Below are 23,941 nucleotides of genomic sequence, written 5' to 3' on the forward strand. Positions count from 1 at the left end.
ATAATGTTATCATTAGAGTTCAATCCGCTAGTGCCGGACTACATTGGCATGAGACACACTGCAGTGTATTGTCAGAGACACCCCCTTACTCTACTAGTAGCAATAAATAGCCCTGATCAAGACTACTAATCTGGTGCCTTGATATACCAATGTCCTCCGAGGAGCCTGTTAGATAGGCATAGCGGGGTAGGAATAATAATAATATACCAATGTCCTGTACCGCAAGAACGAAGAGGCAATCGAGAAAAGATTACTAGTGTTACAATGCGGGCTCACCCTGGCGCCTACCGTGGACCTAGCTGGCTTCATGTACATCGTGGGCACCAATGTTATCAGCATGCTTACAGTGCTAGTCCTACTATTGCAATGAGATTTCCTCCCCTGCATTGGGTTCTGTCCTATAGATACATAAGTTATCAGGTTATTTAGGTGGTATTGGTGCCCGTAGGGTCAAGAACCTTCGTCTCCCTGCTCGGTAGTACTCAAGTAACCTGGAATTCAGCTGTCCGCTTGTCCAGTCTTGAGCACTCAAACAATATCAGCTAGTATATGAAGTGCAATACTACCTTACCATGGCACTGCCCAGACTGCAGTCGGGGAGAATAATATCGCACATATGTACCACGAACCAAACACTACTATAAGGACTACTATATTGATTTCCAGTTTCAGTACGCACCTACCTGTTGCCGAGATACGGAGATTGCAAACAGGCCTAAAAAGGGGGGACGGGAGGCTGCCAGTGTGATGGCTGTGCGGTGGCAGTGGTGCAGTTTTGCTCGAACAGCCGGGGACGGCTAAAGGACCGTTCAGCCCAGCAGTCAGCCGAACCGTTGGTAAGGTACCTTATGCGAACGAGGCAGGAGCGTTAGGCTATAAACGGTCGCGTCACTCCCTCCCGAGACAGGAACGTCCCACGCAACTGCCTACATCAATTAACGAGGCTTCCAATCTTGTTCCTCCGGTGGTCATCAGTTTTCAACTTCGACTGTTATACAGCCCTTATGGAGCAGAGACCTCAGTGTCAGACTTGCGAACGCCTCGGCGGTCTAATGCTACGTACTATAGCTCGCAGGAACTATTTGTTTGATATATTGCTTGCATGGCATCTTGTTGAGTTCCAACGCAACAAAGATTGCCCTGTATGCCAGTTTTTGGTTGGCTTTTTTCTCTCAGATAACCCCGGCTGCCAGCTTCGTCGATGTCCGATCCGTATTTTTGGTGGTTCTGATCTAACGTTCATGCTCATGCCAGTAAGTTGGCAGCGATACCTAAGGCGTTAAAACCCTCAAATACCAATGCTCCTATGCTTACAACTTGGAACGCATAGACGTGTTTTGAACGCATAGATGGCGAAGAACCATGCCGCGAATTTCATAAATTCCTCGACTTGGTTCCATCTTACGAGCTTGCGCCTCAAGCTGATCATTTCATTCCGGTCGATGCTAGCTGGATCGATTTGAGTCGACCACGTCTCTGGACCTCCTTTTGCGACCATCACCATGGAGGGATATGCCATGCACTCCCTGCCTGGCAGAACACATCCTGGCCAAGTTATCTCATCCTCATCGATGTTGAACATCTCTGCCTAATCGAGATACGCAAACCAGTAACATATGTGACGCTGAGCTATGTCTGGGGAACGATCCCCGGTGTTCTTGAGACAACCAAGAGCAACTTCAAGGACCTTCGGATTCATGGAGCGCTCGCAGATAAAGCCAACCACAACCCGCTACCAAGGACTGTTGCTGACGCAATTTCCTTTACCAGGATGATGCATCAGCGATATCTCTGGGTCGACAGACTGTGTATCGTCCAAGATGATCCAAGCTCCCTCGAGGAGCAACTTGGCCATATGTCGTCCATCTATGCAAACTCTTACTTCACCATCATAGCCGCTGATGGGGACGATGCAGATTATGGCTTACGTGGCATTGGAGGTGGTTCTCTCCCTCGGTCGTACAATCAAAACCTCCTCAGGTTCACAGACCATTGCATTATGATGGCCCGCCTCGAAGACGAGACTCAGCACAATTCGCGTACAACAACATGGCACAGGCGTGGATGGACCTTCCAGGAGCGGATTTTATCACCCAGGAACGTTGTCTTCTTCAGGGGTAGGCTGCTCTGGGAATGCCGCAAGTCAAGGTGGTCAGAGGACGTTGCCGCCGAGCCAGATGGAGTAATGACAACCACGTCAAAATCAGCTATAGGAGGCGGCCACTACAACTTTACGCATTCACGGTGGCCGGATTTGCGTCAGTATGAACACCTAGTGTCATCCTACAGCAGACGGCTCCTTACATACCCGTCTGACGGCCTCAGAGCCTTCTCGGCCATCCTTGCCAGGCTGAGCCGCACCTTCAAAGGAGGTTTCTTCCATGGGCTTCCGGAACTGTACTTTGACTATGGGCTGTTGTGGTACCCCAGCACGCCAGTCATCCGACGGACAGACCCAACTCGGGCAACCTCGTTCCCCAGCTGGTCGTGGGTAGGATGGCAAGGAAATGTCACTACTGGCTACCTCGGATTATCAAGTCAACTTGTTCTGGAAGAGATGGAAGGGAAGAACCAAGGACAGATGCTTGTTTCGATCCATCCAGTGGTGTCTTGGCAGAAGACGGACCGCCATACAGGAAAGAACCATCTCATCATCAATGAGTACGAATCTTGGAAGAACTATGCAAACGATTCTTCTCTGGAGACACCCCCAGGATGGTCGCGAGTCCAAATAGATACTATTCCAGAATCCGCGAGTCCCGGACTGTCACGGAGAAACTGGAGGAGTGCTTGCGTTTGCTGGAGGATGTGGCCGGTAGCAACACGGTGGCGTCGGCGATCCGCAGACAAAGGAACCTCAAGGCTGGTCTTCAGGCATCGAGACATCCCGGGAGTTAACTTCCGGTTTCCGCTGCCAATTGGGCCCTGGAGTGCAGAATCAGGAGACGACCGCTGGGAGACGCAATTATCCTTTGAATCATCCCGTATATTCGCCTTTGTGGGAACTCGGCTACGCGACAGAGCGTCCCGAGTAGATATGAAGATTTGGTGCAACATAGCGATGCGAAACGTGCCGTTCTGTGTTGAGTGCACTCTGGTTGACGCAGACTCCAGATCGGTAGGTATGCTTCACCTCAACACCTCCAGCGAGGGCGAGATTCCGACAGGTGAGAGGTGTGAACTTGTCATGATCTCTGGCGGAATCGCAAACTTGGGAGGCCAGAAGCGGGACACGGGGCTTCTGTCTGAAGTTGGGGCTATTCCTGAGATGAAGGATGTTGATGTCTATGAATTCTATAGCGTCCTCTGGGTGGAACGAGACGGAGATTTCACCTATCGGAAGGCTCTCGGCCGGGTATGGAAACCGGCGTGGGACAGGCTGCATCCCGAGCACGTGCAGATGGTTCTCTCATGAGTGGTTTGGTTCATGGAAGATGTGGACAACTGTCTCAAGGAACCCCATGACGTCTACCCATCAACAGGCGAGCAAATCGCAGAGCGAAGCTTTTCTGGAGACCGCTGTAAAGACGGTCAAACACTATTATTGATCAGAGACATTAATATTGCTCCCTAGCTTCTAGGATTGCATGGTTGCCACGTACGACTGCGGACGCTGAACAATACCCGATTAAGAAGTTCATCAGACATCGGGATCTTGAAGTAGCATTTGCACCGTGCCTGCGGGGGATACCGGCCGGGTGCGGGCCGTGAGGGGGAGGCCTTGGAAGGTAATCGCCTGCCGGCACATGCGGAGAAGGGTCCGATGCGCGCACCCCTCCGCGGGGTAAGCCGCGGCTCTGTGTTTCCGCCCGTGTGTATTATTATCTGACAGTCAGTTGTGATTCCGCCGGAAAGGAATCAACATGATCTGTTACCTGGACGAATCCACTATAACCACACGTAGTATTGAGACACCATGTCATTCGCAGCTGAAGCCCACTCGGACGTGCCAACTCTCCCCAGCGCCCACTCGGGTATACCCGCCTATTTGCTCGAGAAGGCGCGGAAAGAAAAGGAGGTAATTTTCGAAACGAGAACAAAACCGCAAAATGAACGCCAAAGGCTGCCGGTTGTGCCACAGGGCATTGAAAGAGACGAGTTCCTCAAGGCACTCGCCGAGCTCAAGGAGCAGCTCGGCCAAGAAAATGTTGAGATCAACGACAAGCCTCTTAAGGACGGCTGGTAAGAAACGCCCGGCCCTGCAAATGCGTTTGCTGATGGGATGAGCAGGTACATGGAACGTTCGTAGCCCAGCTTCCTTTTCAAAGGATGCGTTATGAGATTCAGAACGCTTACCAAGACAGACCCCAACACGCACGACATGATGACTATCCTTGACGAGGAAGAATTCGTTGCCTCAGCTATCGTCTACCCGGGCAGCACGGAGGAAGTGCAGCAAATCGTCCTCTGGGCAAACAAGTATCGGATCCCCATCTTTCCGATATCGATGGGCCGGAATTGTGCGGTCGCCCCTGAACCCAAAATGACGGGAACCTGAGCTGACATGTCGTGACAGTGGGATACGGCGGCGCGGCGCCTCGAGTCCGTGGCTCCGTGACCATCGACCTCGGGAAGCGCATGAACAAGATCCTGGACATCAACGCTGAAGACTACACGTGTCTCGTGGAGCCGGGGGTTTCCTTTTATGCCCTCTACGAGGCCATCAAGGAGCGGGGACTCGAGGATCACATGTGGATTGACACACCTGATCTCGGGGGCGGATCCATCATTGGAAACACGGTCGACCGCGGTGTCGGCTACACCCCCTATGGCGACCACTGGGCTTGTCACTCGGGTCTGGAGGTGGTTTTACCGACTGGCGAAGTCATTAGGACCGGCATGGGAGCGCTGCCGGGGAATAATACCTGGCAGGCGTTCCCGTATGGATTCGGGCCGTTTTCGGAGTGAGTGTGTGGCGGCTATCACAGTCCGTTCTCGGTACTGACGGTGCTTTTCCCAGTGGTATCTTTTCGCAGTCCAACTTTGGCATCGTGACCAAGATGGGCATGACCCTGATGCCGAATCCAGGCGGACACGAAGCGTTTGTAGGGCCGTTCTCCCCCTTATTCCGAGGAGCATGGCCTAACCTCGAGCAGATGTACACCTTTCCCAAAGAGGAGGACCTCGCTCCGCTTGTAAGCTACCTCTGCCTCGTCTCAATCCAGCAACAGCCAATCCTAATCATGCCAACCCGATCAGATCGACATCATCCGCCCCCTCCGAATCTCCAACATCCTCGAGAACGTCGCCCAGCTGCGGCACGTAACACAGGCCCTCGCAGCACGCGGCCGCCCACGCACCGAATTTTACTCGGGCTCCGGCCCGATGCCCAGCGAAGCCGTACACGCCGCGGCAGCCAAGACCCCCGTCGGCGACCACGCGTGGGCGTACTACGGGATGTCCTACGGCCCGCCGCAAGTGCGGGCGCACAAGCTGGCGCTGGTGGACGCCGCGTTCCGACGGATCCCAGGGGCACGGCGCATCGACCCTTCGACTCTCCCCGCGGACGAGTACTTTTGGGCGCGCGACCGGGTCGCTCGCGGGGTTCCTGATATACACGAGCTGCGCTGGGTCAACTGGCAACCTAATGGCGCGCATATCGCCTTCAGCCCCGTCTCGCCCATCCGCGGCGCCGATGCTGCTAGGTTGTTTGCCTTGGGCAAGGAGGCGCATGAGCGATACGGGATTGATTTCTTTCCGGCCTTTTGTGTGGGGCTGAGAGAGATGCATCTGATTGTGGAGATTGTGTTTGACCGAGCGGATGCTGGGCAGCGGAAGGCGGCGCTGGCGTGTCTAAGGGATATGGTGGATGAGGCGGCTAAGTTGGGCTATGGAGAGTACCGGACGCATCTGGTGCTTATGGATCAGGTGGCGGGCACGTATAACTGGAATGATGGGGCGCTGATGAAGTTTAATGAGAGGCTGAAGGATGCGCTGGATCCGCAGGGGATTCTGGCGCCGGGACGGTGCGGAATCTGGCCGAAGCGGTATAGAGGTCGCGGGTGGGAGATGACGAGGGATAGTGGGGAGCGGTCGGAGGGTAATGGCGTTGATCTGGCTTGAGGGGGAGGACTGCCATGTTTGGACCAGTGAAGGGATAGCTTGGACGACGGGTTTGTACGTCTCACCATGGTGTAAGGTACCTCGCAGACAACAATGCACCGGACTGATTTGCTGCCAGCAACTTGAACACACGGCAGACGTGTAGGGGACTCGGTTCCATCACATCAGTCACTACCCGCTTGACACTCGAGCCGCAGAAAAAGAGAAGTCTTGCCATTCAGTCGCTCCATACACCATGACGCCCTTCCTTTCATACTCCTGGTTTATTGTGATCGTTTACTTAACTCATGAAAAGCCCGTTCGCCCCAAAGCAGCCGCCACTAACTCCACGAACCGATTACGATCCTGGCGCCATTGAAAGTTCTTAAATGTCGATTTGGCAAGTTAAACTTCCCATCGACTGGGGAGATACATGCATATGTTGCACTGACAATTGTTTGGGGCCTTAGCCAGGTGATTCAGCTCGGCGACCAGTTGCTCGAGTTCGCGAACGACGTTAATTCTCTCTTTGATTTCAAACGATAATATCACGCTGGTCGTCGTCCATGCGAGCGAAGGTTGGAAGCTGCTCCAACTGGACGGCAAGGGCCCGACTACGTCTCGTAAGGTCTGCGAGTATGTCACCCGGGCTGGAACCGGTTCCCCTATTGTTCTTGACGCAGGGTTTGTCAGCGCTTCTCATTGAGGTTACGAGGTATTGGCCGCATGGCCCATTCGTCGCGATCTTACTATCTAGTACTTACCTGCTGACTGCCACTGGACATGCTGAAGCGCTTTATCCAGCCGAAGCCGTCCTTCCTTTTCTGAGACGTGCAGATGGGAAATCAATCGAAGTTGTTCGAAATTTCACGTCTTTGGTTGGGTAGGACGTGATCTGGATGATTCTGGACCCAGAAGCTGAAAGGGTAGCTCAGTGCACCTCGATGACATGGGTTCGATAATTTTGATGACGGCTCGTACTCACATGGAGAAAGAGTTCGAACTCAGAGCGAGTATCCCAACCACTCCAATTCACAGGTCGAGAGTTTGAATGCTGTCGGTTTATATGGAGAATGTCAAGAAGCGGGAGTTGAAACGCTGGGAAAGTATGTAGTGGTATTTTCTGTGCAGTTGGAGTGACTTAAGGTTGAGCCAAGGTGGGAAGGCCCCGCCAGAACCACAATAAATACCGCAAAAGCCAAGCGGATTTCTATAATTGCACCTGCCACCCTTGGTCTCAGGGGTGAACTGTTCTTGGCAGCTGGCAGCTTGCCCCTGAGTGTTTCAGTCGCCATCTGAAACTCTAAACACCGACAACCTTAGTTCAACTTCACATCTCTTCCATGTAGTAATAGCAGGTAGAACTCTGTCACAGGTCGTAGGCTGAGCTCAGAATATAGCAAAAGACAAAAGGAATGCGGGCCGTTCTCTTTGTGATGCTGGCTGAGCGCGCTTGCGCTGCATTGTCCTTGCCAAATCTATGCCTCTGGCGACCACCCCCTCCCCAGCTTGTCTGCGGAATCGACGAGATTCAAGAGCAATTTATATCAGACGAAAGAATAGCGAAGGAATTCAAGGGAAACCAAGCAGCTTCGGGTCAACCGCCATCAAGGTGGGACTCCACAGGCCGGTGCGCCGACCATTTTTGCATTTACGCAAACCATGGGTTCGCCGGCGGCAGGGGGATGGTCACAATCACCACCAACTCCAACCTCAAAAGGCTGAAGAAGATGTTCGACGACCCAAACGCACATGGAAGCTCTTTAACCGCGCCACCGCCATTCCACCTCGCCGAAATCAAAGGCAAGGGCCTTGGTCTCGTGGCCAACACCACCCTCCGCCGCGGTGACCGCCTCATGCAGGTCCCTCCCGCCGTGCTCATCCACCGCAGCTTTCTCGAGGAGCTCCCCGCGCACGCTCAAATACCACTCCTCGAAGCAGCAGTCACCCAGCTACCTGCTCCCCTCCAGCAAGCCTTCCTCTCCCAAATGAGCCACTCCGACCCCAACCACGAACAGCACGAATACCACTCCCTCGCCCACAAGATCAGTGCCATCCTCGCCACAAACTCCTTCCAGCTGGACCTAGGCGGTGGCGGCGGCCTTGGCGGCCAGCACTACGCCAATTACCCGCACGCGTCGCGCTTCAACCACGACTGCCGTCCCAACGTGGTTTTCCATCTCGACCCGCGCACGCTGGCACACACCACCACTGTCGTGCGGGACGTGCAGCCGGGCGAGGAGCTGGCCATCTCGTACCTGGACTCGCTGGAGCCGCGGGCCGCAAGGCAGGCCCGGGCGCAGCAGGTGTGGGGGTTCAAGTGTTCGTGCGCGCAGTGCATGTTGGGTGAGAAGGAGGCGGCGAAGTCGGATCGGAGGGTGCAGGAGATTCTGCAGATTGAAAGGAAATTGGAGGATATTTCGAGTAAAGGGGTTAATGGGGAGTTGTTGGAAAGGCTGGTGAGGTTGTATCAGGAGGAGAGCCTTGATGCGAAGGTAGCGGGTGCGTACACGCTTGTCGCGTTGAACTACAACATGCTTGGGGATGCGAAGAAAGCGGGCAAGTATGCGAAGCTTGCGCACGAGGCGGTGGTAATGGAGAGGGGGGAGACGGCGGGGGATGCGGAAGCGATGAGGGTCCTCGCGGAGAATCCAAAGGGACATTTCACCTGGAGGAGGAGACTGCAGAGATGAGACAAGGCGTGGAGATGGGACAAGGCGAAGACGGGGGTTACTTATTTATGAGATGGGTAGTTCTAGACAAAGTGAAAGACAAAAACGAAATGCACTGGCAGTTTCAGTCGGAAGTGGCTTCAACTTAAAACCGAAACAAACATTTGACACAACAAAGCCCGTGTCGTATTTCGGTCTTCGGTCCCGTGGTCACAGAAGAATGCTTCTGGTAATTATCGACTGAAGGAATCTCGCGTTTCCATCTCCCAGGTGACTCATGGGATGAGTCAGATGAGCTGGTATTGCTGTTTTCGTAGACGCGTAGCCGCTGATGGCAGCAGACTGGCTTTGCTTGCTTGTTCGGATGAACAGAGTACATGCTGGGAGCTCAATGTTTTCAACCCATGTTTTAGGCTCCGTCATGGAAACTTAGGCGGCCGGATGACAGAAACCGCTGTGGCAATGCTTCTTTCCTTTATAGTACAGATCAGAGGCTCTGGGAGGGTCCAGTCCAAAAGGAGGTCGTCGGTAGCATCAATCAGTCCGCGAGAACGCGTCCCAGGATGCGAGGCAAAAGGCGAAGACATGAGGTATTCACAGTCAACTAGGCAGGTAAGTGGCAAGTCATCCACGACAATGACTGACGTTACTTGCAAACATAAATCACGATGATAACAACTGACGGTACTTGCAAACATTCATTAGACAACCCAGTTGTTAAACGCAAACATCCTCCCGCCATCCAGCTCAAACAAGGCGGCCCTTTCTGCTGCGTTGCTCGCTACGGAAGGCCAAAATGCCATGGAAAACACTATGGGGAAGGAGCGGACCATGTCGCGTCATGGACGAGAATGGGCCCGTGATAGGAAACAACAGCGGCTAAGAAGACCCTGTGACGGAAACAGAGAGATTGGGGAACCATGACTGGCGAAAGTCAAAGCCCTTCTTGCCATAGAGAGCATGAAAACGCGGTACTGCCCGTACGGCGTTGGACAATCCGCGTTGGAGCTGGCGATGACCGTCGAGTTTGCTTTCCCCAAACACCACGGCAGCTTGCCCTTGCTGCTGTTGGAGTCGGCGACCGTATGCCTGCGTTCTCCATCCGAGTTGTTTACCTGGCTGTATCAATCTATAAATCCAGTCTTCTCCCAAATGAATCCAGCATGCTCAACCTCTCAATCTCCAGTCATGGTCCAGTCATCATTTGCGCCATGACCTGTCATCCCTTCACTTGTAGATATATTGATGTTCCTGAAGATGCCGTGGTGCTAGTTAGGACCTGACCTCAGGCGTTGACACGCAGTATCCACTTGAAGTTATATTTGTACATGGACATGACGACCGGTTAGAACGCCGAGTTCTTCCCAGCCTCCGCCTGCTCGACCGCCGATGGAAGAGCTATTGCAGCAAAAGGACCACGTTTACACGGGTCTGATCGCTAACATTGATGACTGCCCCGGGCCGCAACCGAATACATTGCCTACAACGACAAGAGAGGAAAGGCGGCCGGCCAAACCAGTGAGGACTTCCCGGGTCATTTTTGCTTCAATGGTGTAGACTCTGCCGACACCGCCCACAGACCACCGCCGCCGCTTTGCTCGTAAAAGCGATGGAAGGAAAAGTGAAATGGTCACTCAGCGACGGCTGCGGACCTGGGGAGGGTTTGGGGGGAAGAGGCAGGCAGACCCAAGTGACCTGGCCAGGTGTCTCAGGGGGGGCTTTGTTGTTCGGTGAAGGACCCTTAAAAAGGTGTGAACAAGGCCTTGCGCTCCTTCCTCGCTTTGTGAATTGTTTGCCGGCGGGTCTTGTGGTTGCCAGTCGATTTGCTCGAGTATTAAATCGTCCGCGGCTTGCCCTGCTGTTGCCAAAAATCTCTCTCCCCATCACTTGCTACAACGAGAGGCTACGCAACTTTGTACATCTCCAACGCAAAAAGTCATCCGAATTTATCAAGAATCATCGGTAAATCATCGAGAAAGCAGAAATGTCGTAAGTATAGCAAGGGATTTTCTAGCTCCCGTCTTCCATCCATGGTTGATGATACTTTCTCTAGCACTGGCATATCGTACTGACAACAACACTTACAGACGACTTGTTGATTTTGATACTCGCAAGTAATTTGCCAACCATACGAACGGGGATCCACTAACCGCTACCTACGCAGAGTTCGTCGCCTTTATCTCCATTGAGGCTCAGGTCCGGCACTTACTAGACCACCTTATTGAAAGCGGTCGCGACTGGGGTAGGATATACCGTGAAGCCCGCGAGGGCTCATTTCTAGCGGATCATGGAACCGATCGCGAACGATGGTATAATGCCATCATCGCGGAGTTAAAGTGGAGGAGTAAGTTCATCCTGAAGCGCCGCCGCCATCATTCGAGTATGGTACTGAGGCTAACGCTAACGCCGATAACAGTCGTAGGGGCAGCATTATCTGGAATCCCATGGGATTTCCAGGTTGAGTAAAGGGCAAACTCGGGGAAATGAGATGGCGTAGTAAGTTCATGGCGGACCTTCCGTCGGCATCAATCAAGTACAAGGGCTAACGCTAACGCCGACAACAGTCATGGCTGCCATGGCCGAAATCCCTAGAAGACACTCTTCCCAGCAAACATGGTTGTTGAGCGAGTTATGAAGCCACCACAGGTCCGTGTGAGATGCCGTACGTTGATACCCACAGAAAGGTCAACTACTTTCCCTATTCGGTCCATGAATGTGTTGAGTGATGCTGGGATCCGATACGAGATTATTGCAGCAATCTTGGAATTATTACATACAGGGCTTCGGGGAGATTCATGGGATACATGACACAGTCACAGAGGTTCCTGCACCCGAAATGCGGTACATCAACCTGTGGTCGTACGGGCTTGTTGTCTTCGCCTCTGAGCTTCAACCAAATTGCTACTTACCCGACGATCATGTATGTCACCTTCGTACCCATCGACAGCCAGGTACGACACCTGCTCGATCACTTGATCGAGAGCGGAACGGATTGGGGGACTCAGTATAGAGAGGCCCGCGCAGGTCATTTGCTTACGGAGCACGGAACATTGCAAGAAAGATGGTTCCAACCCATCATCACGGAGATGGAATTAAGAGGTAGGTTTGTGCCGGAGCCCCCGTTACAGTCACTCGATTCTGGTACGAGGGTAAACGCTAACGACGACAGCAGTAGATAGGCGTGTACCTACAGTGATCCCCCACGGTTACCAGTATCTTATACAATAGTCGTTGCCCATTCATACACAAGTCCGACACAGGTAGACCAATCATCTTATCGAGGGCGTCGCCGACCGGGGTAGCCTGTACCAGGAAGCGCTGCAGGGCCGGTTTCTGGCACAACACGGCACCAGTTATGGAAAGGGCCGGAATTTTCGCGAGCGATTTGATATCTCAAAGAGAGGGTTCGCGATCATTGACGAAAAAGAGCTTCGCGGTAAGCTTAAGTTATAGCGGACTGGATCCTCCATCGCGAAAAACCAGGACTAACGCCGAGCAGAGTTGTAGGCGCCGCCCTAGCGGGGATCCCAAGGGATCACCCCATGTGAACGACCTAATACAATAGTTCGCAGTGTGCGTTGGCGCGAACCAACAACGCTTCAATACAATTTGCGACTTCGCGGCCTACTACGAAATACTTCAGTTTACCCGTTGGCTATGTTGAAACTTCTGGAAGGACTCCAACAGTGCCTGATGTGAAGATACCCGGGACTTCACTCATCCTTCGTTCTCGTTTGATGTCGACCATGACGGCCGTCTTGCTGGTAAGCCGGGGCCAATGACGCCTGGCCGTAAGTGGCGGGAAGATACCCCCTTATGAAGATTGCAGGGATGCCCTCCGAGGTTGAGATTTAAACGGCTTGTTGCCGCGCTGGAGAGGGTAGGTGTGAGTTTGCCATGGGGGCCGAAGTGGAGCAAGTCAGTGGTAGAGCCCCCGTCACCATCATTCAAGCACGAGAGCTAACGCTGCCGCCGACAACAGTCCTAGGGGCGGCTTCGGAGAAGATCCCCAGACGACACTCCATCCACCTGAGCAACAACGTGCACAGTCGAATCATTGATCATGACACCCGCAAGTAAACGACTGACTATACTGACAGAGGAGTCACTAACCTCCATACTTGGATAGAATTCGTGCACTTTGTACCACTCGATGTCCAAGTTAGGCACCTTGTTGACAAATAGAATCGAGAATGGTGCAGATTGGGGAAGGATGTACAAGGAAGCCCGCGAGGGCTGGTTTCTGGCGGATACCGGAACCACGGAAGAACAACGGTATCGAGAAATAATCAGGGAGTTGCAGCTTCGAGGTAAGTTTATAGCGGACTGGAGCATCCATGATCCATCGCGGAACCGGGGCTAACGCCGACAACAGTGGTAGGGGCAGCCCTCGCGGGCATCCCCAGGGGCTTTACGATGCAACTTGAATAATTGCATAGATCCAGGTACAACGCGACCTCCTTCACCATTATCCAACCACAAGGGCCAACGCTAACGCCGACAACAGTCATCGGAGCCAGGCTTCCCCCGAAAATATCATAAATATCACCCGGGAGAATAATCACACTGCTGGTTCGGTCATTGCATGTGGAGGTTGTGTGAGACGAAGATCCGCGTAAGATATCCAGCCTCGAAGGGCTGCTTCACGGACTTGAGGCCAAGGCTTCTATATGTCTGCAACTGGCTGCTTTTCGGAGGTCCTGCATTTCAACAGTTGTGATCGTACTGACATATGGTCTATGCCCTTGAGCACTGACAGGATGATAGATGAGGGTCAATAATGCGAAGAGGAGAAATACCGACCATGGCTAACACGGATCCCTACGGGTCGTCGAGTTGGGAACGACTGGGCCGTTGTTACAGCGGAGCCGGCGAGGGCTGGTACTTACGTTGAAGTTACGCATATCTTAAGATGGTATAACGTCATCATCGCCGAGTTGAAACGGAGGAGTACGTTCATGCCGGAACCCATGTCGCCATCACTCGAATCTGATAGGATGTCGAACGCCAACGCGAACAACAGCAATAGGCGCGACACCCGCAGAAGTTTCACACGGCTACTAGTACCTTAGCCAAACTAACGCCCTTGATACCCAGGTAAACCATCTGAGCGTTGTAATATGGGCATCAATACTGAGCTCATATGGAGGGGTAAGTTCATCGCAGAGCCATCGTTGCCATCATTTTGGTTGGTACGGGGGCTATCGCTAACGGTGACAATAGCCGTGGGGGCGGCCCTGGCAGGGATTTCTAGAGACAATCAGCGCAATAGCTTGAGCGACGGAGCCTTGAGTAGTCGTTGTGTTACAAGCTACCGGAGAAGGTATATCCAAGTCCAATTCTGGTTTGATATGTGTTTACCTCGGATCTATTTCAGTCTCTAATATTTTCTTAGGGGAAGGCAACTTACAGCAACGCGTCCGGATTCCCTTATAACGGAAGGGCATTCCCCGCGAGTACTTCACCGAGCGAGGTTATTTTCGGGCAGAAGTAGATTACCGATTGGGGTAATTTCCGAGCTGATTCAGTTCTTGGGGAGCGAGGATCTTTGGCCACATCTACATATACAAACCATCTCCGCTAAGCCCTTGGAGTATGCGGACATAGAAGGGGGGAATACTCATCAAGTCAGACCTGAAGACCTCTCGCTTGCCAAGGCCTACACACTGGAGTACCCAATTGGGTTGATAGGGGTGAGCGGGGAACAAGAGTCTATCTAGCAATAATACTCTCACCTGCCAGCTCCGTCATGTCTCCTTTTCCCATTGAGCGAGGCAGGAGGCGACGATGATGCCCCGCTACCCCGAAGCCTAGCAAATTACAGTGTCGGAATTGGAACCCGATGCATTTGGCTTAAGTCACCCTACTCGCTTGTCTGTTGATGTTGACCTGTTTTTTTCACCTTTCTGTTTACACCGGAGAGGTTCCTCGCCAAGACCGGCATCGGCATTTCGTAGGATGTCTAAAGTGGGTCCCGGGTCGCCGTGCCTGGCCCCACTTGTCTCCGGACACCGGAAGGGGTAATATGATTAATAATCGGCTCCGGGCGGTCGTCAGCTGGGCAACTGTCAAGTCAAAGAGAGGAAACCCCATGTGCTCAGCTAGTTGTACGGATCGTTTTTCCCTCGCGCGGGATAGCCGTGATTGTCCTGTATTCGCTCTAATTTACCATTTGCTTGCGGCATGTTCACCTCAACATTCCGTGATGGCGATTTGGACGTCGACTGAGATGCGGTTAGCAAGTGGGGTATCCTCCAAAGAAGGTTAGACTGCTTGGTCGCCCACCCGGGGTTACGACGTGGTACCTGCCTCGCTTGGCTCTGAACACTGGCAATTTCGTGAACATTCGCTGAAAGGGTTCTAGATGCTAGGCCAAGAAGGGGCGGGATTACTGAACAACACGCCCGCATTGGGCCCTGCTGCCTAGCTTTCACACGCTCCAAAGCTTGGCACTGACGAAACTATCAAACGACTCGCGTTGTCGGCGTAATCGGTTTCCATCGGCGGCGCGTCATTGTACCGCCCGTGGCGCGGCTTCGATGGTGACAATGGTTCGCTGCATTGAGGAGCTGGATATAAACGGCGACACGCCCTCACCAAGGGTCTGACTCTGGACAACCTGTTCTCAACCTCCACTCAACCCTGGTTGAAACATTTTACGATTCACCATCCAACCATACCTCGCTTCGCAAAGATGCACATCACCGTCGTCCCGGCATCCACGAGAACAGGCCAGGCCGCCATCCGCGCCCTCCTCGCCGACCCCTCCAACCCAACCGTAAAGGGCGTCTACCGTGACCTTTCCAAGGTTCCCGCCGAATTCAAGTCTCACCCGAGATTTGAAGCCGTGCAAGGCAACGTCGAGGACGCGTCTACCCTCGACTTTACCGGTTCCGATGCCGTGCTGAACATCACCCCGCCTGTGTATGACGAGCGGGACTTTATTGCTCATGCGCGAATGGTGTCCGAAAACGCCAAGAGCGCTATCAAGAAGGCGGGGTCTGTCAAGAGGCTTGTCTTGCTGTCGAGCGTGGGCGCGCAGTATGATCATGGTGTGGTAAGCGTGGAATCCTCGCCTGCGTGCATGCTCAGGTACTGACCTTGAGCCGCCTCCAGGGAGAAATTTTGGGAAATCACGAGGCTGAAGTAGCACTGAAGGATGCTGCGCCTGAAGTTGTGTTCGTGCGCGCATCATATTTCATGGAGAACTGGGCCTCGTGCATAGAGACGGTCAGGAGTGATGCATTCTTCTTTTCGACGGTCACGCCACTGAATTTGGAGCTGCCAATGGTGAGTTTTTGAGTCGGAGTAAGAACCGGGAGGTCCATCGGCCACCTGCTTACATGTTTGTTGTTAGATTGCTGTGCAAGACATTGGCACCACCCTCGCCGCCGAATGCCTCGCAGCGGGCAGCGCGCTTGAGTCGAAACCCTACATCTACGAGCTCCACGGCCCGCGCCCATACACATCGCTGGATGTGAAGCGTGGATTTGATGAGATCTCTTCGAAGAACGTTGAGATCCGGCCCATTGAGAAGGCCGGTCTTGCCGACTACTACGGCGCTGTGTTCCCGCCGTCGGTTGCGAAGGGATTCACAGAGATGAACGAGAGCTTCCTTCCTGGAGGCATTCTCTATGAGAATCCGAACCCCACTGGGGTCGTTCGGCATGGGAAGACTGAGCTGGCTGTGGTTCTGAGACAGCTGTATGAGGCTTGAGGAAGCAAGGCAGATTCGACGGGAATCTCCGGTTGCTGGCTGGACCGCTTGTGTAACTACTGACTACCTAGGTACCCGAGATGCATAAGAGAGGCTGGCAATGCTAAGCTTGGTTAACGCAGACAACGTCCCTTGTTTGTTCCGCGGTCCAGGCGCGATTTGGCAGGGCGTCAACAGCCCGGAAGAAGCCGTTTCGCGTCAGTTGGTGGCTGGCGTGCTGTGCCAGCTGTTTACACTAACCGCACCAGCCAATCCTGTTTGAGTTGTGGCGGTTTTAGCTGGACGATCCAGCGGACAGCTCAAGGAGGCAAGTGATCAACAGGAACGCCTTAACCCGAAGGCGTGCGTTCGGGGTATTCAGCCTCGGGTGGCGCCAATATTCACCAGCAATGGCCTCTCAATTGTCTTGCGATAGCTGGAGGTGTCTTATCAAACGAACGCTGAGCTGGCGTGGGCTTGACCAGTTTGCATCCTACAAATGTCGGCCGGCTCTCCTCGCTAGTGTCGCAGCACAAGGATCTCTGCTCGTCATTTTCGACGGCCTAAGTTGCGGATCGCCCGGTCCGCCAGTAAGTGTCGGCGTGAAGTTATGGACAGTTCCGTCTATCTTGGTGTCTGGACGAATTGGGGTGAGTGCGACATTCTAACCGCTATTCGGTTGCCCGGTCTCGATCTCGTGGGAGCGTGGGCCGAAACATCATGCGCAAGACTGACTCAACTCTTTGCTGTTGTTGCTGCCAGACCACGGCAAAGTCTATGGGTTAACGCTCACGACCGACCAACCCTGGAGCGATGTGCTCGTTGCGGCCGCTGCCCTCGTTATCACCTTCACTGCTACGCAGATATGGGGAATCATTTGCTTCATTGTATTTCGAGTGCGACAGCGGGCGGCTGGCGACTACGTCCACCACTCGGTTCAAGCTGCTTTGCGCAATCCGGGGACACCATCTTCGTTTGCTTGGGGCATGCTGGAGATTGTGTGCTCCCAGCGAGCGTATAGCCTGCCGCGAACTGCCCCTGTGGCGACAGGGTTGATGCAGGGCTTCAACAACCAACACTATGAGTATTCCAACCATCTGCAGGACGGCAGCAGCGGAACCTACAAACCGAGGAAGTCAGAAGGGGCACTGCTCTATACTTTCGCTCGGCTTACGTGTCTACTGCTGCTGGTAGCGGTGTTCTCAGCAGGCTTCACCATCGTCAGCTTGATCAGCAACCAGTTCGTCAAGGCAGCGGACGATTCGGTTCTTATAGCCAGCCAGGACTGTGGCTGGGCAGCAGAAGTCAGCAATCTCTTAGACCTGGCGACATCAGAGGCCAGAGACAAGAGCACCGTTCTGATGGTTCCCAGCCGTGCCCGGGCCCAGAAAACCCGCCTCTATGTGAGGAGCTGCTACGCCGAGGCGAATGATGCCGAGATCTCGAAACAGTGCAACACTTTCATCACACTACGGATCCCTTCCACCATGAAGATTGACCAGCCGTGTCCATTTCCTGGAGATGGGGTATGCAAGACAGGCGCAGCGCGGATCGAGTCTGGCCCCATCGATTCCCGCACCGTGCTTGGCATCAATACACGGGATGAAGACAGGATAGTTGTGACAAAGACCCTGACCTGCGTACCCATCGACGCAGATAGATGGTCAACGGGATGGGTTGAAGGCGAGCCGTTTGGAGAGGCAGTCGGCGATTTTATCAACGGGTATGCGGTGGGGACTCTGCCCTACGCGGAGCCGCCGGCGTCTGAGTACCCCTTTTTTTGCACCAAGTACGGTATTCGATACTCCAGTGACGCTTACCAAATCAGGCGAGTCCCCAGCTCTCCCCTTCTGTTCCATGTGTCCTAGGTATTTTCCATGTGGTTTCGGAGGCAATTAACAGATTAGGCAATAGATCGGTGGCTTACTTTCCCGGCAACGAGACCGGCGCTGTGGCCCCATTCATCCCTAGAGACGAACTTAAGGTCTCAGACGCTGACTTAACGCTTATTGCACTGTCTCCTAATGCCTGGTTTGATGAGCAAATTCTCGATCCGTGGTTCAACATTTCATGGCACGAAGACTTGTTGGGTTTCGACGCTTGGTGGGCGCCAGATGGCTTCTCGATTCTCGGTTGTCTCGAGCAGTACCGATTCTGCGCTTCGGGATCTTGCTCTCAGCCTGACGCTCTGTATCAGCTTCGATCATCACCAACGTATGGCATGGGGAAACTGACAGCCGGCCAAAAAGCCGTCGCTGATCTCGTTTGGAAGTCGCTATGGGCAGGCAAGCTTCAGTACGCCTTGTTGCTGACGGGCAACGAGGTTCTTGTCGCCAACGAGCTGGTTATGGGAAGCGGGTATAGGCGTTCCTCCAAGATTTCGACGGATCAATGGGCCCTCGAGGCGTGGAATTTCGCAAACCTATCTCTCGCTACGCTTCAGCGACGGCCAGGGGACTATGCCGCACCCGCAGCAGTCCTCTTAGAGAACCCGGACTATATCGTGCGGCCGGAGACGGACACGGCACAGGCACTGTGTCAGCAAATCAAGATCCGTACGACGCGGTACACTTCGTTTAACGTCCTGAGTCTGGCGCTGCTGGCCATTGCGTCTGCTCTTGTGACAACACTCAACTGCATCCTGCCTTCTTACTTCTCAAAGCTGTCGAGGCGTGGCCAGGAGAAGAAGGAATCCTCGAAGTGGGATAGGTACAACTTGTACCACCTGATACGATCTGGGTGTGAGGCTCGGAAAATAGGTATCTGGGACAACCGCGACAAGACAATACCAGCAATCCGGGAGAAGAGCCTGAGGTTATCACTGCAAGATCGAGGTTGGGCTGCCGCTGCGGATTCTTCAGGTTGTGAGGTGCCTTTAACAGCGGTGACGAATTAGGTTCGGATGAAGGATAAGACCCGATGAAAACATGGCGAGGGTTGACTTAGATTTGGGCGTGCGGAATTTCTTCAGCAAAACATTAGAACTGGCCGGAATCCGGACACCGCGATCCTGTCGACGAAAAGGAAGTGTTCATTCTTCGAAAGGGGAAGTCCGTGCGACGGAGCTCCTTGACGGCTCTTGCCGCCACGCCAAGCTATCACCTGTGCGGTCGAGCAACATCAATGACATCATAGTATTTCTTGGCACGTCTTGTCAACTTTGATGGCAGAAGCAACTGCCGTAGGAACGGCAACGGCAAGGGAATCGCTTCAAATTGTGACGAAAAACGAACAGATATTGGAAGTGCAGAGTAGCATCGAATTCAACTTGAATATGATTGGCAAAAGGCCCCGTTAAGATCCGGCTCGACCGTTGATCTCAGGCACTCAAGGTGTAGCATTCAGCACCCCCACTTTCCAGCGACGCTTACCGTCATCGATGACCGCCTGGCCAAGCCCTCACTTCCTGGAACCTCTGCAAGCAACCAAGGTACTACACGTGTACGCGACAAGCGGAGCGGTCGTGTGCTTCCTTGCTTAATCGAGTTTCTGGACCCTTAAGGGCTCTGCATTCCATCATACAGCTCGGGCGCTTCCGCAATGAGTGAGTTCTGGACTTCTGGTTTCTGTCGCACCTGCCTCACCTTGTCCGCAACCCGTGAATCCGGTCTCGGAAATCCCTCAGTTCCTGCCACAAACCGAGGTAGTGTAGGTCGAGTTACTAGACTTCTCTTTTTCTGCGCCCGCTTTTTGGCAGGTGCTTCTTGAACTTCACTTTCGCCTGCATCAGACACATATCCACGCTGCCACGCATCGTCGACAACCCCCCAACCACGAATGAGCCATGGGAGCCCCCGGTCTTTTTGAGTCGTTTCTCGGCGCGATACAAGCCAGTCTTTCCGTCCTGCTTGTCATGTTCTATGGCGGAGCAGCAGCATACCTCAAGTTGATTGACCGCCAAAGCTCAAGATCCATATCCAAAATATGCGTCCGCGTATTCCTTCCAGCACTGCTGATCACAAAAGTGGGCTCTCAGCTGCGTCCGGAATCGGCCAGTCGCTACCTGGTCATCGTTCTATGGGGCATTGTCTGTCACATTGTCTCGTTCCTGATCGGCATCTTTGCCCACCGTGGCCTTGGGATGCCGGATTGGACAACCGTCGCCATCTTGATCAACAACACCACGAGCTACCCCTTACTTCTCATCACAGCCTTGGAGGATACAGGCATACTGCGTTCTCTTGCCGGTCCCGGGGAGACGATCGACGATGCCATCGAGCGAGCCAAATCCTATTTCCTGGTCTTCTCCACCATCTCGAATTGCATTACATTTGCAATTGGACCACGCCTCATCGATTCTGAGCACGAGCCTGATCAGGAAGAAGACAAGAACAGTGACGGTGACGTGCACGAGCAAAATCATGATCCTCCAGAGGACGTCGAGGCCAACGAGCAGACACGGTTGCTGCGCCCTCAACCCCGGCCGCTCACATCGTCGTTTCCAACACGTAGCCAGAGCTTCCTGTTATCGCGCCGCCCGCGGAGTCACAGTTCCAGGCCGGAAGTGAAGGAGGACCGTCGGCGTCCTTGGTTCGTCCCGCGCAAGAGATGGGACCAGCTCACTCCCCGTGCTAAGTGGTGGTTCTTATTCATCGTCGACTTCTTCAATGCCCCGCTCGTTGGCGCCATCATTGGCACCGTCCTCGGCATGGTTCCCGCCTTACATCGCGCATTCTTCAACGGCTCTGGGGAAGGCGGTATCTTCACCGCCTGGTTGACAGCTTCTCTGAAGAACGTCGGTATTCTGTTTGTTTCCCTGCCCGTTGTCGTTGCGGGCGTGTCGCTCTTCTGCTCTATGAAGGAGGCGAAGCAGAATCATGAGAGTGCTGTGAACATGCCGTGGGGAACAGTCAGCTTCATCCTAATCGTGCGATTCATCCTCTGGCCGGTCATGTCTATCGGAGTCATCTATTTGCTCGCCTCGAAAACGAGCCTGTTGGGTTCGGATCCGATGCTTTGGTTCACCCTCATGATGATGCCTACGGGCCCTCCCGCTATGAAGTTGATTACACTAGTCCAAGTGGCCGACGGTACCAAGGACGACGAGGTCCATATTTCCAAGCTGCTCACGGTATGTCCATTTACCCAATCCCCAGCTCAACATGGTCTGACACTGGATAGATATCATACATTATCTCACCCATCTTGTCGTTCACGGTTGTTGGGAGCTTGATGGCCAGCCAAGCATCTTTACGATGATATGTTTTACGCGATACTGGGTTTCAACCAAGCCCATCTCGACGATGTCTCGTGCAATATTTCAGGCGGGGTGTGGAAGGCCCCCTTGATCAGCAGCCTACCAGCCTGAGGTCATGGAAGATTTGCTGTGGAAACCGGAAATATACATCAAGTTTAGAGTGAATCCACGGCCCTTGGCAAGCCAACATTAGACAACCTCGACAGCCTCCTTCTTCCCGGCAGTTCTTGTTGTCAAATTATCATCTCTTTGCAGGCAATCATCTCGTGAACATATAACCGGAGCTGGCTTTGAAAAACTGTCCAGCGGAACTAGCCTGGAGATAGGTAAGTAATCATGATGGAAGATCCCTTCGTCTCATGGATATGTCAAAACTATGACGATGTGTAAGCGGGCCTGCGACCATGCCAGCCAGCTGGCCCAGCACAGGTGTGCCACTCAACCATGCTGCTCCGCTTCAATCAAGAATGCGTTCCAGAACTGAAGCTGATTTCATTCTCATCGGGTTTGTCATATTGATGTCAGTTTAACCCTTTACGCGTAGCTCATTCAAAAGGTATATATCCGACTTGTTGTGGTATCGATACTTTTAAGACAAGGTCAAGGACCTTAGTCTGCCACTTCTCTACATGTGGCTGCAATCACATTAGCCATGACTTCAGTTCTGTTGCTCAATTTCCTCCTCCTGTGCGTGCCCTCCTTGTGCAATGCACTGAAGTTCATCCCCTTCTCCGAGTTCCTTCTTAGCGTCGAGAAGGCCACCTACAAGGACTACGCCTCTACCCCCGTCCGGGACGAGTACGCTTTTCTCGAAATCAAGGAGCACATCCTTAACATGTACGGCGGGGTCACCGTCCCGGCCAACGTCCGCTCCTATCTCACCGACCACGGATACACCGACTGCATCCTCTACTTGGAGCAGTCATCCATCCACCTCCTCAACCTAACGGAAGAGGAAAAGACGCCTCCCCAAGATGACGAGGACGTTGACCTCCCGGACCTCGGCGGCGCAACCGACGGCGTCAAAGAGCAGCCTATCGCCGTCTCTCTGTTCGGTGATCCCAATGCCGTCGACGTCTTTGGCAACCCGCAGCACTGTCCCAAAGGCACCGTTCCTCAGCGTAGGCTGACGCCGGACCGTATCACCCGCTTCGGCACGCTGTATAACTTTTTCGCCAAGATCCCTTTCAACTTCACTGCCGCATGGAATGCGACGGATACCGACAATGGTACTGTGGTCCAGAAGAGGGATGTTATAGACAGATTCGGGATCAAACACCTTCATGAGGCGGTGTACGATGAGGCTGTCGAGAACTTTGTCGGCGGCGGGTCCTCCATGAACGTCTGGAAGCCGCACGCCGGGTTTTCGATCTCGCAGATCTGGTTGACTGATCCGGCAGCGACCCAGACAATCGAGTCCGGGTGGGTGGTCGGTCACGGTGGACCCTTTGATGATGACGAACCACACCCTTTTATTTACTACACCACGGGTGGCTATGCGGAAGGGACGGGTTGCTACAACACTGGCGACGAGTGCCCAGGCTTCGTCATGAGCAGCGGAGGACACAATTTGCGATGGGACCTGGCCTTAACCCCCAGCACTTTCGGGGGTAAGCAGTACGAGTTGAGGCTGGTATGGAAACTGAGAAGCTCCCAATGGCGTCTCTACTTCCAGACATTGGATCCCATCACGGATCGTCTAACTCACAACCACCTGGTAGGGTTCTACCCAGCCTCACTTTACAGAACGGGAAAGGGAGAGCTAGGTACACACGCCGTTTACTTCATTGTGGGAGGGGAAGTGGCGGAAGTTGATGCGCCGGAGAGTTACGGAGAAATGGGCAGCGGCAGGAAGGTGACGATCACGGGCGATCCTTACGCTGATAACTACGGCCAGGTGGCCTACCAGCGGGCTATATATAGGATGAAGGACAGAAGGGACGACGCGACCGAGACGTGGGATAGGGCAGTACTCAGGTCGACTGTCGATAATACGGCAGAGCATTGCTACAACAAATATTACGCCAGCGAGATAGGATCCCCGGACGCGCCGGCAGGATGGGGGGCTACCATTCTCTTCGGCGGCCCCGGAGGTGTGTATTGCGACGACGAGTCCTACCCTCGGTGTCGGGCTCTTGGCTGTCGCCCGCTGTGCAGGGAAAGGAGACTCTGTCCTGGGAACCCTCGATGCACTGATTCGACACCCGGGGATGACCCGCCTTGCTGTCCTAGTATTGCAGGACCAGATAACGCGGAATGTCGGTTGACGAGGGAGCGGTGTCGCGCCAACGGTTGCGGGACGACTCTATAGTGGTGAAGCACCAGTTCGGGTCC

The 23,941-nt window shown here is 53.7% G+C and overlaps 8 protein-coding genes across 8 annotated transcripts; all 8 read left to right on the top strand.

Moving 5' to 3' along the window:
* Positions 1 to 886: 886 nt before the first annotated feature.
* Positions 887 to 3,548, top strand: N656DRAFT_70770 (HET-domain-containing protein). Its single transcript, XM_064811449.1, has 4 exons — positions 887 to 1,157; positions 1,350 to 1,704; positions 1,771 to 3,118; positions 3,175 to 3,548. Exons 1-4 carry the CDS (start codon positions 1,145 to 1,147, stop codon positions 3,178 to 3,180), a joined length of 1,722 nt encoding a protein of 573 aa, XP_064670235.1. The 5' UTR covers positions 887 to 1,144; the 3' UTR covers positions 3,181 to 3,548.
* N656DRAFT_70771 (vanillyl alcohol oxidase) lies at positions 3,549 to 6,094 on the top strand. Its single transcript, XM_064811451.1, has 7 exons — positions 3,549 to 4,182; positions 4,231 to 4,241; positions 4,305 to 4,460; positions 4,517 to 4,904; positions 4,961 to 5,045; positions 5,097 to 5,135; positions 5,200 to 6,094. Exons 1-7 carry the CDS (start codon positions 3,917 to 3,919, stop codon positions 6,061 to 6,063), a joined length of 1,809 nt encoding a protein of 602 aa, XP_064670236.1. The 5' UTR covers positions 3,549 to 3,916; the 3' UTR covers positions 6,064 to 6,094.
* A 1,312-nt stretch (positions 6,095 to 7,406) lies between these two features.
* N656DRAFT_836743 (SET domain-containing protein) lies at positions 7,407 to 8,735 on the top strand (the record flags this gene model as incomplete). The annotated part of the gene is made up of 2 exons (XM_064818795.1): positions 7,407 to 7,553; positions 7,620 to 8,735. Exons 1-2 carry the CDS (start codon positions 7,458 to 7,460, stop codon positions 8,733 to 8,735), a joined length of 1,212 nt encoding a protein of 403 aa, XP_064670237.1. The 5' UTR covers positions 7,407 to 7,457.
* Positions 8,736 to 9,072: 337 nt separating this feature from the next.
* Positions 9,073 to 9,889, top strand: N656DRAFT_70891 (uncharacterized protein). The gene is made up of 2 exons (XM_064811549.1): positions 9,073 to 9,326; positions 9,420 to 9,889. The coding sequence occupies exons 1-2, from the start codon at positions 9,156 to 9,158 to the stop codon at positions 9,636 to 9,638; spliced, it is 390 nt and encodes a 129-aa protein (XP_064670238.1). The 5' UTR covers positions 9,073 to 9,155; the 3' UTR covers positions 9,639 to 9,889.
* A 5,519-nt stretch (positions 9,890 to 15,408) lies between these two features.
* Positions 15,409 to 16,431, top strand: N656DRAFT_797866 (NAD(P)-binding protein; the record flags this gene model as incomplete). Its single annotated transcript, XM_064817693.1, has 3 exons — positions 15,409 to 15,771; positions 15,831 to 16,004; positions 16,072 to 16,431. 3 exons carry the CDS (start codon positions 15,409 to 15,411, stop codon positions 16,429 to 16,431), a joined length of 897 nt encoding a protein of 298 aa, XP_064670239.1.
* Positions 16,432 to 16,702: 271 nt separating this feature from the next.
* On the top strand, positions 16,703 to 18,705 carry N656DRAFT_778888 (uncharacterized protein). Its single transcript, XM_064815093.1, has 2 exons — positions 16,703 to 17,060; positions 17,173 to 18,705. Exons 1-2 carry the CDS (start codon positions 17,021 to 17,023, stop codon positions 18,276 to 18,278), a joined length of 1,146 nt encoding a protein of 381 aa, XP_064670240.1. The 5' UTR covers positions 16,703 to 17,020; the 3' UTR covers positions 18,279 to 18,705.
* A 1,489-nt stretch (positions 18,706 to 20,194) lies between these two features.
* On the top strand, positions 20,195 to 21,609 carry N656DRAFT_797868 (uncharacterized protein; the record flags this gene model as incomplete). Its single annotated transcript, XM_064817694.1, has 2 exons — positions 20,195 to 21,481; positions 21,532 to 21,609. 2 exons carry the CDS (start codon positions 20,195 to 20,197, stop codon positions 21,607 to 21,609), a joined length of 1,365 nt encoding a protein of 454 aa, XP_064670241.1.
* Positions 21,610 to 22,259: 650 nt separating this feature from the next.
* Positions 22,260 to 23,918, top strand: N656DRAFT_778890 (uncharacterized protein; the record flags this gene model as incomplete). The annotated part of the gene is made up of 1 exon (XM_064815094.1): positions 22,260 to 23,918. One exon carries the CDS (start codon positions 22,260 to 22,262, stop codon positions 23,916 to 23,918), a length of 1,659 nt encoding a protein of 552 aa, XP_064670242.1.
* Between the last annotated feature and the right edge of the window lie 23 nt (positions 23,919 to 23,941).

This window comes from Canariomyces notabilis, assembly GCF_033297395.1.
Source record: "Canariomyces notabilis strain CBS 508.74 unplaced genomic scaffold N656scaffold_10, whole genome shotgun sequence".
NCBI lineage: Eukaryota > Fungi > Ascomycota > Sordariomycetes > Sordariales > Chaetomiaceae > Canariomyces > Canariomyces notabilis.

Excerpts from the sequence above, each read along its gene's own strand:
- N656DRAFT_70771 (XM_064811451.1), top strand. The coding sequence starts at position 3,917 with ATGTCATTCGCAGCTGAAGCCCACTCGGACGTGCCAACTCTCCCCAGC. Across the intron at positions 4,461-4,516 it reads GATATCGATGGGCCGGAATT|TGGGATACGGCGGCGCGGCG; the intron begins GTGCGGTCGCCC and ends ATGTCGTGACAG. Across the intron at positions 5,136-5,199 it reads AGGAGGACCTCGCTCCGCTT|ATCGACATCATCCGCCCCCT; the intron begins GTAAGCTACCTC and ends CAACCCGATCAG.
- N656DRAFT_778888 (XM_064815093.1), top strand. The coding sequence starts at position 17,021 with ATGGACAGTTCCGTCTATCTTGGTGTCTGGACGAATTGGG. Across the intron at positions 17,061-17,172 it reads TGGTGTCTGGACGAATTGGG|ACCACGGCAAAGTCTATGGG; the intron begins GTGAGTGCGACA and ends TGTTGCTGCCAG.
- N656DRAFT_70891 (XM_064811549.1), top strand. The coding sequence starts at position 9,156 with ATGACAGAAACCGCTGTGGCAATGCTTCTTTCCTTTATAGTACAGATC. Across the intron at positions 9,327-9,419 it reads ATTCACAGTCAACTAGGCAG|ACAACCCAGTTGTTAAACGC; the intron begins GTAAGTGGCAAG and ends AACATTCATTAG.
- N656DRAFT_70770 (XM_064811449.1), top strand. Across the intron at positions 1,705-1,770 it reads GACCTTCGGATTCATGGAGC|GATGATGCATCAGCGATATC; the intron begins GCTCGCAGATAA and ends TTCCTTTACCAG.